Genomic DNA, 15,346 nt, shown 5'->3' with positions numbered 1-15,346 from the left:
ACTGGGAGATGTATAAAAGAAAGAGACAGGAGGTCAAGAGAAAGGTGCAAGAGGTGAAAAAGAGGGCATATGAGAGTTGGGGTGAGAGAGTATCACCAAAATTCAAGGAATATAAAAAGATGTTTTGGAAGGAGGCAAATAAAGTGCGTAAGACAAGGAAACAAATGGGAACATGAGTGAAGGGGGCAAACGGGGAGGTGATACCAAGTAGTGGTGATGTGAGAAGGAGACGAAGTGAGTATTTTCAAGGTTTGTTGAATGTGTTTGATGATAGAGTGGCAGATATAGGGTGTTTTGATTGAGGTGGTCTGCAAAGTGAGAGGGTTAAGGAGAATTATTTGGTAAACAGAGAAAAAGTAGTAAAAGCTTTACGGAAGATGAAAACTGGCAAGGCAGAGGGTTTGGATGGTATTGCAGTGGAATTTATTAAAAAGGGTGTAACTGTATTGTTGACTAGCTGGTAAGTGTATTTAATGTATGTATGACTCATAGGTGAGGTGCATGAGGATTGGCGAAATGCTTGCATAGAGCCATTGTACAAAGGCAAAGGGGATAAAAGTGAGTGCTCAAATTACACAGGTATAAGTTTGTTGAGAATTCCTGGGGAATTATATGGCTGGGTATTGACTGACAGGGTGAAGGCATGGACAAAGCATCAGATTGGGGAAGAGCAGTGTGGTTTCAGAAGTGGTAGAGGATGTGTGGATCAGGTGTTTGCTTTGAAGAATGTATGTGAGAAATACTTAGAAAAGCAGATGGATTTGTATGTAGCATTTATGGATCTGGAGAAGGCATATGACAGAGTTGATAGACATGCTCTGTAGAAGGTATTAAGAATGTATGGAGTTGGAGGCAAGGTGTTAGAAGCAGTGAAAAGTTTTTATCGAGGATGTAAGGCATGTGTACGTGCAGGAAGAGAGGAAAGTGGTTGGTTCTCAGTGAATGTAGGTTTGCGGCAGGGGTGTGTGAAGTCTTCATGGTTGTTTAATTTGTTTATGGATGGGGTTGTTAAGGAGGTGAAGGCAAGAATTTTGGAAAGAGGGACAAGTATGCAGTCTGTTGTGGATGAGAGAGCTTGGGAAGTGAGTCACTTGTTGTTCGCTGATGATACAGCACTGGTGGCTGGTTCGGGTGAGAAACTGCAGAAACTGGTGACTGAGTTTGGTAAAGTGTGTGAAAGAATAAAGCTGAGAGTAAATGTGAATAAGAGCAAGGTTATTAGGTACAGCAGGGTTGAGGGACAAGTCAATTGGGAGGTAAGTTTGAACGAAGAAAAACTGGAGGAAGTGAAGTGTTTTAGAAATCTGGGAGTGGATTTGGCAATGGATGGAACCATGGAAGCGGAAGTGAATCATAGGGTGGGGAGGAGACAAAAGTTCTGGGAGCGCTGAAGAATGTGTGAAAGTCAAAAACATTTTCTTGGAAAGCAAAAATGGGTATGTTTGAAGGAATAGTGGTTCCAACAATGATATATGGTTGCGAGGCGTGGGCTATAGATAGAGTTGTGCGGAGGAGGGTGGATGTGCTGAAAATGAGATGTGAGATGGTGTGAGGTGGTTTGATCGAGTAAGTAATGAAAGGGTAAGAGAGATGTGTGGTGGTAAAATGAGTGTGGTTGAGAGAGCAGAAGAGGGTGTTTTGGAATGGTTTGGTCACATGGGAGAATGAGTGAGGAAAGATTGACAAAGAGGATATATGTGTCAGAGGTGGAGGGAACAAGGCGAAGTAGGAGACCAAATTGGAGGTGGAAAGATGGAGTGAAAAAGATTTTGAGTGATCGGGGACTGAACATGCAGGAGGGTGAAAGTTGTGCAAGGAATAGAGTGAATTGGAACGATGTGGTATACCAGGGTCGACATACTGTCAATGGAATGAACCAGGGAATGTGAAGCGTCTGGGGTAAACCATCGAAAGTTCTGTGGGGCCTGGATGTGGAAAGGAAGCTGTGGTTTCAGTGCATTATACATGACAGCTAGAGACGTGAGTGTGAACGAATATGGCCTTTGTTGTCTTTTCCTAGTGCTACCTTGCACACATGCGGGGGAAGGGGTTGGTATTTCATTATGTGGCAGGGTGGCGATGGGAATGAATAACAGCAGACAGTATGAATTATGTACATGTGTATATATGTATATGTCTGTGTGTGTATATATATGTATACGATGAGATGTATAGGTATGTATATGTGCGTGTGTGGACGTGTATGCATATCCATGTGTATGTGGGTGGGTTGGGCCATTCTTTCGTCTGTTTCTTTGCGCTACCTTGCTGACGCGGGAGACAGTGACAAAGTATAATAAATATAAAAAAAATAACATACACAGACATATACATATATACACATGTACATATTCATACTTGCTGCCTTCATCTATTCCCGTCGCCATCCCGCCACACATGACATAGCACTCCCAACCCCACACACACACGCGCGAGGTAGTGCTAGGAAAAGACAACAAAGGCCACATTCATTCACACTCAGTCTCTAGCTGTCATGTGTAATGCACCAAAACCATAGCTCCCTTTCCACATCCAGGCCCCAAAAAACTTTCCATGGCTTATCCCATACACTTCACATGCCATGGTTCAATCCACTGACAGGAAGCCAACCCCGGTACGCCGTATCGTTCCAATTCACTCTATTCCTTGCACGCCTTTCACCCTCCTGTACGTTCAGGCCCTGATCCCTCAAAATATTTTTCACTCCATCCTTCCATCTCCAATTTGGTCTCCTACTTCTCCTCGTTCCCTCTACCTCTGACACATAGAGTCAATCTTTCCCCACTCATTCTCTCTATGTGACCATGCCATTTCAACACATCCTCTTCTGCTCTCTCAACCACATTCTTTTTATTACCACACATCTCTCTTACCCTTTCATTATTTACTCAATCAAACCACCTCACACCAAATATTGTCCTAAAACATCTCATTTTCAACACATCCACCCTCCTCCACACAACCCTATCTATAGCCCATGCCTCGCAACCACATAACATTGTTGGAACCACTATTCTTTCAAACGTACCCATTTTTGCTCTCCGAGATATCACTCTCGCCTTCCATACATTTTTCAACAGTCCCAGAACCTTCGTCCCCTCCCCCACCCTGTGACTCACTTCCGCTTCCATGGTTCCATCCGCTGCCAAATCCACTCCCAGATATCTAAAACACTTCACTTCCTCCAGTTTTTCTCCATTCAAACTTACCTCCCAATTGACTTGTCCCTCAGCCCTTCCGTACCTAATAACCTTGCTCTTATTCACATTTACTCTGTTTCTTTTTTAACACACTTTACCAAATTCAGTCACCAACTTCTTCAGGTTCTCACCTGAATCAGCCACCATCAGCGAACAACAACTAACAGACTGCATACTTGTCCCTCTCTCCAAAACTCTTGCATTCATCTCCCTAACAAAGCCATCCAATATCAAATTAAACATCCATCGAGACATCACGCACCCCTGCCGCATTCAATGGGAACCAATCACTTTCCTCTCTTCCTTCTCGTACACATGCCTTACATCCTTGATAAAAACTTTTCACTGCTTCTAACAACTTAACTCCCACACCATATACTCTTAATACCTTCCACACAGCATCTTTATCAATTCTATCATATGCCTTCTCCAGACCCATAAATGCTACATACAAATCCATCTGCTTTTCTAAGTATTTCTCAAATACATTCTTCAAAGCAAACACCTGATCCAAATATCCTCTACCACTGCTGAAACTACGGTGCTCTTCCCCAATCTGATGCTCTGTACATGCCTTTACCCTCTTAATCAATACCCTCCCATAAAATTTCCCAGGAATACTCTACAAACCTATGCCTCTGCAACTTGAACACTCACCTTTATCCCCTTTGCCTTTGTACAATGGCACTATGAATGCATTCCGCAAATTCTCAGGCACTTCACCATAATTCATACATACAATGAATATCCTTACCAACCAGTCAACAACATAGTCACCCCCTTTTTCAATGAATTCTACTGCAATATAATCCAAACCTTCCGCCTTGCTGGATTTCATCTTCTGCAAAGCTTTCACTATCTCTTCTCTGTTTACCAAACCATTCTCCCTGACCCTCTCCCTTCGCACAACACATCGACCAAAACACCCTATATCAGGCACTCTATCATCAAACACATTCAACAAAACTTCAAAATACTCACCCCATCTCCTCCTCACTTCACCACTACTTGTTATTACCTCCCCATTAGCCCCCTTCACCAATGTTCCCATTTGTTCTCTTGTCTTATGCACTTCCAAAACATCTTTTCATTCTCCCTAAAATTTAATGATACTCTCTCACCCCAACTCTCTTTAGCCCTCTTTTTCACCTCTTGCACCTTTCTCTTGACCTCCTGTCTCTTTCTTTTATACATCTCCCAGTCATTTGCACTACTTCCCTGCAAAAATCGTCTGTACACCTCTCTCTTCTCTTTCACTAACAACCTTACTTCTTCATCCCAACATTCACTACTCTTTCTAATCTACCCACCTCCTACCTTTCTCATGCCAAAAGCATATTTTGCACAAGCCATCACTGCTTCCCTAAATATATCCCATTCCTCCCCCCTTCCCCTTACATCATTTGCTCTCACCATTTGCCATTCTACACTCCGTCTCTCCTGGTACTTCCTCACACAAGTCTTCTTTCTAAGCTCACTTACTCTCACCACTCTCTTCACCCCAACATTCTCTCTTCTTTTCTGAAAACCTCTACAAATCTTCATCTTTGCCTCTACAAAATAAAGATAATGATCAGACATCCCTCCAGTTGCCCCTCTAAGCACATCAACATCCTTAAGTCTCTCTTTCACACTCCTATCAATTAACAGATAATCCAATAATGCTCTCTGGCCATCTCTCCTACTTACATATATATACTTATGTACATCTCTCTTTTTAAACCAGGTATTCCCAATCACCAGTCCTTTTTCAGCACATAAATCTACAAGCTCTTCATCATTTAAATTTACAACACTGAACACCCTATGTACACCAATTATACCCTCAATTGCCACATTACTCACTTTTGCATTCAAATCATCCATCACTTTTATGTGGTCTCATGCATCAAAGCTGCTAACACACTTGCTCAGATGCTCCCAAAACACTTGCCCCTCATAATCTTTCTTCTCATGACCAGGTGCACAGGCACCAATAATCACCCATATCTCTCCATCCACTCTCAGTTTTACCCATATCAATCTAGAGTTTACTTTCTTACACTCTATCACATACTTCCAAAACTCTTGCTTCAGGAGCAGTGCTACTCTTTCCTTTGCTCTTGTTCTCTCACCAACCCCTGACTTTACTCCTAAGACATTCCCAAACCACTCTTCCCCTTTATCCTTGAGCTTCGTTTCACTCAAAGCCAAAACACCTAGGTTCCTTTCCTCAAACACACTACCTATCTCATTTTTTCTCATCTCAGTTACATCCACACACATTTAGACACCCCAATCTGAGTCTTACAGGAGGATGAGCACTCCCCACATGACTCCTTCTTCGGTCTCTCCTTTTAGTAAGTTAAAATACTAGGAGGGGAGGGTTTCTAGCCTCCCCCCCATCTGCCCCCTTTAGTCGCCTTCTATGATACACAGGAAATACGTGGGAAGTATTCTTTCTCCCCTATCCCTATGCAGTCTATGCAGTCTAATAATTTCTGTTGACCATCTTTCCTACTCACATACATACACTTGTGTATATCTCTCTTTCTAAATCAGATATTCCCAATCACCATTTTTTTCAGCACACAAGTACACAAGCTCTTCACCATTTCCATTCATAACAATGAATATCCCCTGTGCACCAAATGCACCCTAACTGCCACATTGCTTACTTCACATTTAAATCACCCATCACTAATACCCAGTTTCTTACATCAGAACTGCTGACATTCACTCAGGTGCTCCCAAAAAATTGCCTCTCATTATCTATCTTCTCATGGCCAGGTGCATAAGCACCTTTTAATGACCCATTTGTAGCCATCCCCTTTCAGTTTTACCCACATCAATCTAGAATCTACATTCTTACATGATGTCACAGACTTCCACAACTCCTGCTTCAGAAGTAGTGTTACTCCTTCCTCAGGCCTTGCCCTTTCACCAACTCCTGACTTTACTCTTCAGACATTTCCAAGCTATTCTTCCCCTTTATCCTTGAGGTCTGCTTCACTCAGAGATAGAACATCTAGATTTCTTTCCTCAAACATACTACCTATCTCTCCTCTCTTTTCATCTTGGTTACATCCATACACATTCAGACACCCCAGTCTGAGCCTTCAAGGAGGATGAGCACTCTCCACCTGGCTCCTTCCTCTATTTCCTCTTTTAGAATTGAAATACAAGAGAAGGGTTTTCATCCCACAGCTCCTGCCCCCTTTAGTCGCCTTCTACGACACATATGGAATACAGAGGTACAAGTCTTTCTCCTCTACCTCAGGGATAATATATAAACTGATAATATACATATCTGTTAAAAATGGTTTGCCACTACAATGATCTTTCACCAAATGTTGCAGTGATTACAAACAAGTAATTCTTAATGATATCCTTACATCTGAACTTTTTTCTAATAATTCATAGTACAAGTAAGACCTCTTTTTTCCCTCTCCCCTAAAATGTCCTGTTGCAGTAAATTCAACATACACCCATATAACCTCTTCTTGAACAAAATTCACCTACTTGTACTCACACAAACTCTGAGTGGATAGAGCGTGGTTCGGAGGAAGGATGGCTGGAATAGTGGCAGCCAAGGGTTCTGTAGTTGCTCCACACCCAATCACAGTGCAACTACGGATTCGAAACCAATACTCAGTATTGGAGACCAGTCCTCCCACCTAAGAATAAATTGAAAGTTATTTAATTCCTAAGTAGTTATATAATCTCAAATGTTGAGCATATAAACACCATAACTAATAGAACACCAACCAATCATTGTAATATATATAACATTTTCTTTTATGCTTGTGCATTGTTTACCCTATTAGCAAGGTAATGCCTGTATCAGATGACTGGGCCATAGAGGAAAATCCTCAATTGGCTCCCTCCACCCCTTTCTTTTTTCTTTTTTTTTTTTGAAAGTAATGATACAGAAGGGGAGAATTTCCAGCCTTCAACATTTGTCTGCCTTAGTGACCTTCAACATTCATTTGTCGATTTTATTTATAATTTTCCAAGGACCCCTTTCTAAGAAAGGGTCCTTGTGTTACCCAGGAACTCTTCCCAAAGGTTCTTGCAGTCCAGAGCTGTGCTATTTCTGGGTACAGGGAACTGATGGATTCCTTTGGAATGAAAAAAGTCTTTGTCAAGACTACACCCCAGTGATAAGATATTGCCAAAGGAGACTTTTCATATACAGTGTAACCATAGGCAGGCAGTCCTGCAACACTACCTTCTGTATACCTTATTCATTTATAATCAAAACCAGCACCTCTTTCCAAGATATATGCCTGGTGTTACCCGGACCTCTTTCTAGATGCTCTTGCAAACCAAGTCTGTACTACATCCAATAGCAGGGAACTGCAGACAGCTTTGGAGTGATAAGTTCTTTGATGAGATTATAATTCCAATGATAGAGCCTCCCCAAAGGTGACTTTTCATTCACAGCATAACTTCATGCAAGTATCCAATACCATCATCTTTATATATAATGTCAAAGAACTTCTCACTCCAAGGGGTCCACATTTTCCTGCCAATGAAAATAGTGCAGTCTTAGACTGTAGGAACCTCTGAAAAGATGTCTTGGGCAAAACCAGGAATCTTTCTTCGAAAAAGTTACTTTAGTAATTTTGCACAGTGGCAGTATCATAACCAACGAGGTAGGAGGTGCTGCTACTGTGGAAAGTGAAGATACTCAGAATTGGGAAAAGTAGCGAGTTTCAGCACTTCAAGGGGTACTCTAGTTTTACTGGAGTAGCCAGTCTCCCTCACCTTCTTGTGGTGACCTCGTCAGTACACCCCTTAGGGGTGGAACTAATAGAGAAGGCATTGCCTAATTACATCAGGGCAATAGTTTTAGATTTGGACAAATACCTGAGGTATACTATTACTTTTAGTTCGACAATTTTTGAACCTTGCTGCCACTGGAAACACTGTGCTGGAGTTGCCCTCTGCCAGTGACCTGTCAAGGCTGAGGCACAAAAGGCTAAGAAGCGGCACAGGAGTCTACCAGTTATGCCAAGGATTAAAAGGAACGAGTAATTGAGGGTGATGGTGCTAAATGTGAATGGGATGACTGGGGAGAATAAAAGGATGGAGCTTGTGGAGAGGTGTAAAAGTAGTATCATTGATGTGATAAGGATGAGGAAACCCATATCCTCAGGCAGGGTGTGTGGAGTGCAAATGGAAATGATGAATGCAAGTTATGAGAGGGCATGGAAGGAGGTCTGGTATGGACGAGAATGAGTGAAAATTATCAAGGATGAGGAAAAGTAGGATGTGCAGTTCTGCTATCACCAAGAGCATGGGAGGGTGTTACAGATAAAGGATGAAATGGACCAAGAATAGTGTGGACAAAAGGAAAGACTGTGACTGCGAAATATGCATGGGTTTGTGTATAAGCACCTGTGAATATGAAGACTGTATGAAGTAAGGATGAAGTGAAGCTTTTCTGGAGGAATCTGAATGACTGTATAAATGGTTTTAAGAATGAGAGAAATGTGGCTGTATTGGGTGAGATGAATGTGGAACTGGGATGTGATGGAATTGGTGAGATGGTAAATGGGGAGTGCTTGGAGTAAATGAGAATGGAAGCTATCTTGTGGATATCTGTGCTGAGAGGGGTCTATTCCTTGAGAACACCTTTTCTTATTACTGGATGATCTACAGATAAACATGGATGAGGAATGATGGATGAGAAGAGCAAAAGGCTTTGATTGACTATTTAGCAGTGGATGAAAGATTGAGAAAGACTGTGCTGGATGCTAGAAGTCGTGAGAGGATTCTTTGAAGATTGACCATTTCGTAGTTCTTGTGGGGATGAGGATCAGGGAGAAGTGGAGGTATGGTGTAAGGAAGAATGGAGAGGTAAAAGTGTTGGCAAGAGACAAGACAAATCAGGAACAATACAGACAGGAGTATGAAAGAAAAGTAACTGAAAGCTTAAATGGAAATGCAGTGAATGTAGGAATGCAGTCATGTGTGAATGAGGTCTTTAAAATGTTTAGAGAAATACTACTAAAGGTTGTAGAATCAGTAGTTGGATACAAGATGGAGACACAGGAATAAAAAGGGCATTGCATTGTGGACAGAAAAGATTAGAAACGCTGTGGAAGAGAAGAAAAAGGCATATGGTAGATTGCCCAAGGAATGTACCAATGGAAGTTCAGCAAAGGAGGAGGGAACAATACAAAATATGTATATAAGGGCACCATTTGGTAAACATGTGATTGTCCTATCGCATGTTTACCATAAAGCGTCCTAGCTACGTCTCTTCGTCGTTTATCAACTGACTTTAATATTTATCTCTTGTTTCTCCCCTGATGATCTGCTTATTACACGAAAGTGCACTTGGGAACTTATCGTGTTTCATTTTCTCTGTGGACTCACAGGAATATACTCGATCATGCGTAAAATTGTGATCCTCTCTCTCTCTCTCTCTCTCTCTCTCTCAATATATATATATATATATATATATATATATATATATATATATATATTGTTTTTTTTTTTTTTTTTTTTATACTTTGTCGCTGTCTCCCGCGTTTGCGAGGTAGCGCAAGGAAACAGACGAAAGAAATGGCCCAACCCCCCCCATACACATGTACATACACACGTCCACACACACAAATATACATACCTACACAGCTTTCCATGGTTTACCCCGGACGCTTCACATGCCTTGATTCAATCCACTGACAGCACGTCAACCCCTGTATACCACATCGCTCCAATTCACTCTATTCCTTGCCCTCCTTTCACCCTCCTGCATGTTCAGGCCCCGATCACACAAAATCTTTTTCACTCCATCTTTCCACCTCCAATTTGGTCTCCCTCTTCTCCTCGTTCCCTCCACCTCCGACACATATATCCTCTTGGTCAATCTTTCCTCACTCATTCTCTCCATGTGCCCAAACCATTTTAAAACACCCTCTTCTGCTCTCTCAACCACGCTCTTTTTATTTCCACACATCTCTCTCACCCTTACGTTACTTACTCGATCAAACCACCTCACACCACACATTATCCTCAAACATCTCATTTCCAGCACATCCATCCTCCTGCGCACAACTCTATCCATAGCCCACGCCTCGCAACCATACAACATTGTTGGAACTACTAATCCTTCAAACATACCCATTTTTGCTTTCCGGGATAATGTTCTCGACTTCCACACATTTTTCAAGGCTCCCAAAATTTTCGCCCCCTCCCCCACCCTATGATCCACTTCCGCTTCCATGGTTCCATCCGCTGACAGATCCACTCCCAGATATCTAAAACACTTCACTTCCTCCAGTTTTTCACCATTCAAACTCACCTCCCAATTGACTTGACCCTCAACCCTACTGTACCTAATAACCTTGCTCTTATTCACATTTACTCTTAACTTTCTTCTTCCACACACTTTACCAAACTCCGTCACCAGCTTCTGCAGTTTCTCACATGAATCCGCCACCAGCGCTGTATCATCAGCGAACAACAACTGACTCACTTCCCAAGCTCTCTCATCCCCAACAGACTTCATACTTGCCCCTCTTTCCAAGACTCTTGCATTTACCTCCCTAACAACCCCATCCATAAACAAATTAAACAACCATGGAGACATCACACACCCCTGCCGCAAACCTACATTCACTGAGAACCAATCACTTTCCTCTCTTCCTACACGTACACATGCCTTACATCCTCGATAAAAACTTTTCACTGCTTCTAACAACTTGCCTCCCACACCATATATTCTTAATACCTTCCACAGAGCATCTCTATCAACTTTATCATATGCCTTCTCCAGATCCATAAATGCTACATACAAATCCATTTGCTTTTCTAAGTATTTCTCACATACATTCTTCAAAGCAAACACCTGATCCACACATCCTCTACCACTTCTGAAACCACACTGCTCTTCCCCAATCTGATGCTCTGTACATGCCTTCACCCTCTCAATCAATACCCTCCCATATAATTTACCAGGAATACTCATCAAACTTATACCTCTGTAATTTGAGCACTCACTCAAATATATATATATATATATATATATATATATATATATATATATATATATATATATATATATATATATATATATATATTTTTTTTTTTTTGCTTTGTCGCTGTCGCCCGCGTTTGCGAGGTAGCGCAAGGAAACAGACGAAAGAAATGGCCCAACCCACCCCCATACACATGCATATACATACGTCCACACACGCAAATATACATACCTACACAGCTTTCCATGGTTTACCCCAGACGCTTCACATGCCCTGATTCAATCCACTGACAGCACGTCAACCCCTGGTATACCACATCGATCCAATTCACTCTATTCCTTGCCCTCCTTTCACCCTCCTGCATGTTCAGGCCCTGATCATACAAAATCTTTTTCACTCCATCTTTCCACCTCCAATTTGGTCTCCCACTTCTCCTCGTTCCCTCCACCTCTGACACATATATCCTCTTGGTCAATCTTTCCTCAGTCATTCTCTCCATGTGCCCAAACCATTTCAAAACACCCTCTTCTGCTCTCTCAACCACGCTCTTTTTATTTCCACACATCTCTCTTACTCTTACGTTACTTACTCGATCAAACCACCTCACACCACACATTGTCCTCAAACATCTCATTTCCAGCACATCCATCCTCCTGCACACAACTCTACCCATAGCCCACACCTCGCAACCATACAACATTGTTGGAACCACTATTCCTTCAAACATACCCATTTTTGCTTTCTGAGATAATGTTCTCAACTTCCACACATTCTTCAAGGCTCCCAGAATTTTCGCCCCCTCCCCCACCCTATGATCCACTTCCGCTTCCATGGTTCCATCCGCTGCCAGATCCACTCCCAGATATCTAAAACACTTTACTTCCTCCAGTTTTTCTCCATTCAAACTTACCTCCCAATTGACTTGACCCTCAACCCTACTGTACCTAATTACCTTGCTCTTATTCACATTTACTCTTAACTTTCTTCTTTCACACACTTTACCAAACTCAGTCACCAGCTTCTGCAGTTTCTCACATGAATCAGCCACCAGCGCTGTATCATCAGCTAACAACAACTGACTCACTTCCCAAGCTCTCTCATCCCCAACAGACTTCATACTTGCCCCTCTTTCCAAAACTCTTGCATTCACCTCCCTAACAACCCCATCCATAAACAAATTAAACAACCATGGAGACATCACACACCCCTGCTGCAAACCTACATTCACTGAGAACCAATCACTTTCCTCTCTTCCTACACGTACACATGCCTTACATCCTCGATAAAAACTTTTCACTGCTTCTAACAACTTGCCTCCCACACCATATATTCTTAATACCTTCCACAGAGCATCTCTATCAACTCTATCATATGCATTCTCCAGATCCATAAATGCTACATACAAATCCATTTGCTTTTCTAAGTATTTCCCACATACATTCTTCAAAACAAACACCTGATCCACACATCCTCTACCACTTCTGAAACCACACTGCTCTTCCCCAATCTGATGCTCTGTACATGCCTTCACCCTCTCAATCAATACCCTCCCATATAATTTGCCAGGAATACTCAACAAACTTATACCTCTGTAATTTGAGCACTCACTCTTATCCCCTTTGCCTTTGTACAATGGCACTATGCACGCATTCCGCCAATCCTCTGGCACCTCACCATGAGTCATACATACATTAAATAACCTTACCAACCAGTCAACAATACAGTCACCCCCTTTTTTAATAAATTCCACTGCAATACCATCCAAACCTGCTGCCTTGCCGGCTTTCATCTTCCGCAAAGCTTTTACTACCTCTTCTCTGTTTACCAAATCATTTTCCCTAACCCTCTCACTTTGCACACCACCTCGACCAAAACACCCTATATCTGCCACTCTATCATCAAACACATTCAACAAACCTTCAAAATACTCACTCCATCTCCTTCTCACATCACCACTACTTGTTATCACCTCCCCATTTGTGCCCTTCACTGAAGTTCCCATTTGCTCCCTTGTCTTACGCACTTTATTTACCTCCTTCCAGAACATCTTTTTATTCTCCCTAAAATTTAATGATACTCTCTCACCCTAACTCTCATTTGCCCTCTTTTTCACCTCTTGCACCTTTCTCTTGACCTCCTGTCTCTTTCTTTTATACATCTCTCACTCAATTGCATTTTTTCCCTGCAAAAATCGTCCAAATGCCTCTCTCTTCTCTTTCACTAATAACCTTGTTTCTTCATCCCACCACTCACTACCCTTTCTAATCAACCCACCTCCCACACTTCTCATGCCACAAGCATCTTTTGCGCAATCCATCACTGATTCACTAAATACATCCCATTCCTCCCCCACTCCCCTTACTTCCATTATTGTTCTCACCTTTTTCCATTCTGTACTCAGTCTCTCCTGGTACTTCCTCACACAAGTCTCCTTCCCAAGCTCACTTACTCTCACCACCCTCGTCACCCCAACATTCACTCTTCTTTTCTGAAAACTCATACAAATCTTCACCTTAGCCTCCACAAGATAATGATCAGACATCCCTCCAGTTGCACCTCTCAGCACATTAACATCCAAAAGTCTCTCTTTCGTGCGCCTGTCAATTAACATGTAATCCAATAACGCTCTCTGGCCATCTCTCCTACTTACATACGTATACTTATGTATATCTCGCTTTTTAAACCAGGTATTCCCAATCACCAGTCCTTTTTCAGCACATAAATCTACAAGCTCTTCACCATTTCCATTTACAACACTGAACACCCCATGTATACCAATTATTCCCTCAACTGCCACATTACTCACCTTTGCATTCAAATCACCCATCACTATAACCCGGTCTCGTGCATCAAAACCACTAACACACTCATTCACCTGCTCCCAAAACACTTGCCTCTCATGATCTTTCTTCTCATGCCCAGGTGCATATGCACCAATAATCACCCATCTCTCTCCATCAACTTTCAGTTTTACCCATATCAATCGAGAATTTACTTTCTTACATTCTATCATATACTCCCACAACTCCTGTTTCAGGAGTAGTGCTACTCCTTCCCTTACTCTTGTCCTCTCACTAACCCCTGACTTCACTCCCAAGACATTCCCAAACCACTCTTCCCCTTTACCCTTGAGCTTCGTTTCACTCAGAGCCAAAACACCCAGGTTCCTTTCCTCAAACATACTACCTATCTCTCCTTTTTTCACATCTTGGTTACGTCCACACACATTTAGACACCCCAGTCTGAGCCTTCGAGGGGGATGAGCACTCCCCGTGTGACTCCTTCTTCTGTTTCCCATTTTAGAAAGTTAAAAATACAAGGAGGGGAGGATTTCTGGCCCCTCGCTCCCGTCCCCTCTAGTCGCCTTCTATGACACGCGAGGAATGCGTGGGAAGTATTCTTTCACCCCTATCCCCAGGGATAATATATATATATATATATATATACATATATACATACATACACATACACACACATATACATATATATACATATATACATGTGAAAAAAGTAAGAAATAATTTAGAAAACTGAAACTTCTAGCTTGAAATGAAATGAGAAAATGAATGTCACATAATGGTTCAACCTCTGGCTATGGAAAAGGGAAATGTATAATTTATTTACACAAACGTCAATAGTAGTTCTCATCAATATGTATATATATATATATATATATATATATATATATATATATATATATATATATATATATATATCCCTAGGGATAGGGAAGAAAGAATACTTCCCACGTATTCCCTGCGTGTCGTAGAAGGTGACTAAAAGGGGAGGGAGCGGGGGGCTGGAAATCCTCCCCTCTCACTTTTTTTTTTAATTTTCCAAAAGAGGGAACAGAGAAGGGGCCCAGGTGAGGATATTCCCTCAAGGGCCCAGTCCTCTGTTCTCAACGCTACCTCGCTAATGCCGGAAATGGTGAATAGTATGAAAGAAAGAAAGATATATATATATATATATATATATATATATATATATATATATATATATATATATATATATATATATATATATTTATATATCATGAGAGGCAAGTGTTTTGGGAGCAGCTGAATGAGTATGTTGGTGGTTTTGATGCACAAGACCGGGTCATAGTGATGGGTGATTTAAATGCAAAGGTGAGTAATGTGGCAGTTGAGGGAATAATTGGTATACATGGGGTGT

The 15,346-nt window shown here is 41.7% G+C and overlaps 1 protein-coding gene across 1 annotated transcript in view; it reads right to left on the bottom strand.

Moving 5' to 3' along the window:
- LOC139764751 (protogenin-like) overlaps nucleotides 1-15,346 on the bottom strand; it is a 1,310,239-nt gene that overhangs the window by 121,705 nt on the left and 1,173,188 nt on the right. Inside the window, exon 24 of the mRNA XM_071691615.1 lies at nucleotides 6,712-6,856. Coding sequence (XP_071547716.1) covers nucleotides 6,712-6,856 — 145 coding nt within the window. The remainder of the gene's footprint in view (nucleotides 1-6,711; nucleotides 6,857-15,346) is intronic.

Source organism: Panulirus ornatus, chromosome 51, assembly GCF_036320965.1.
Source record: "Panulirus ornatus isolate Po-2019 chromosome 51, ASM3632096v1, whole genome shotgun sequence".
Taxonomy (NCBI): Eukaryota; Metazoa; Arthropoda; class Malacostraca; order Decapoda; family Palinuridae; genus Panulirus; species Panulirus ornatus.
This window is presented reverse-complemented; position numbering and strand designations above follow the sequence as displayed.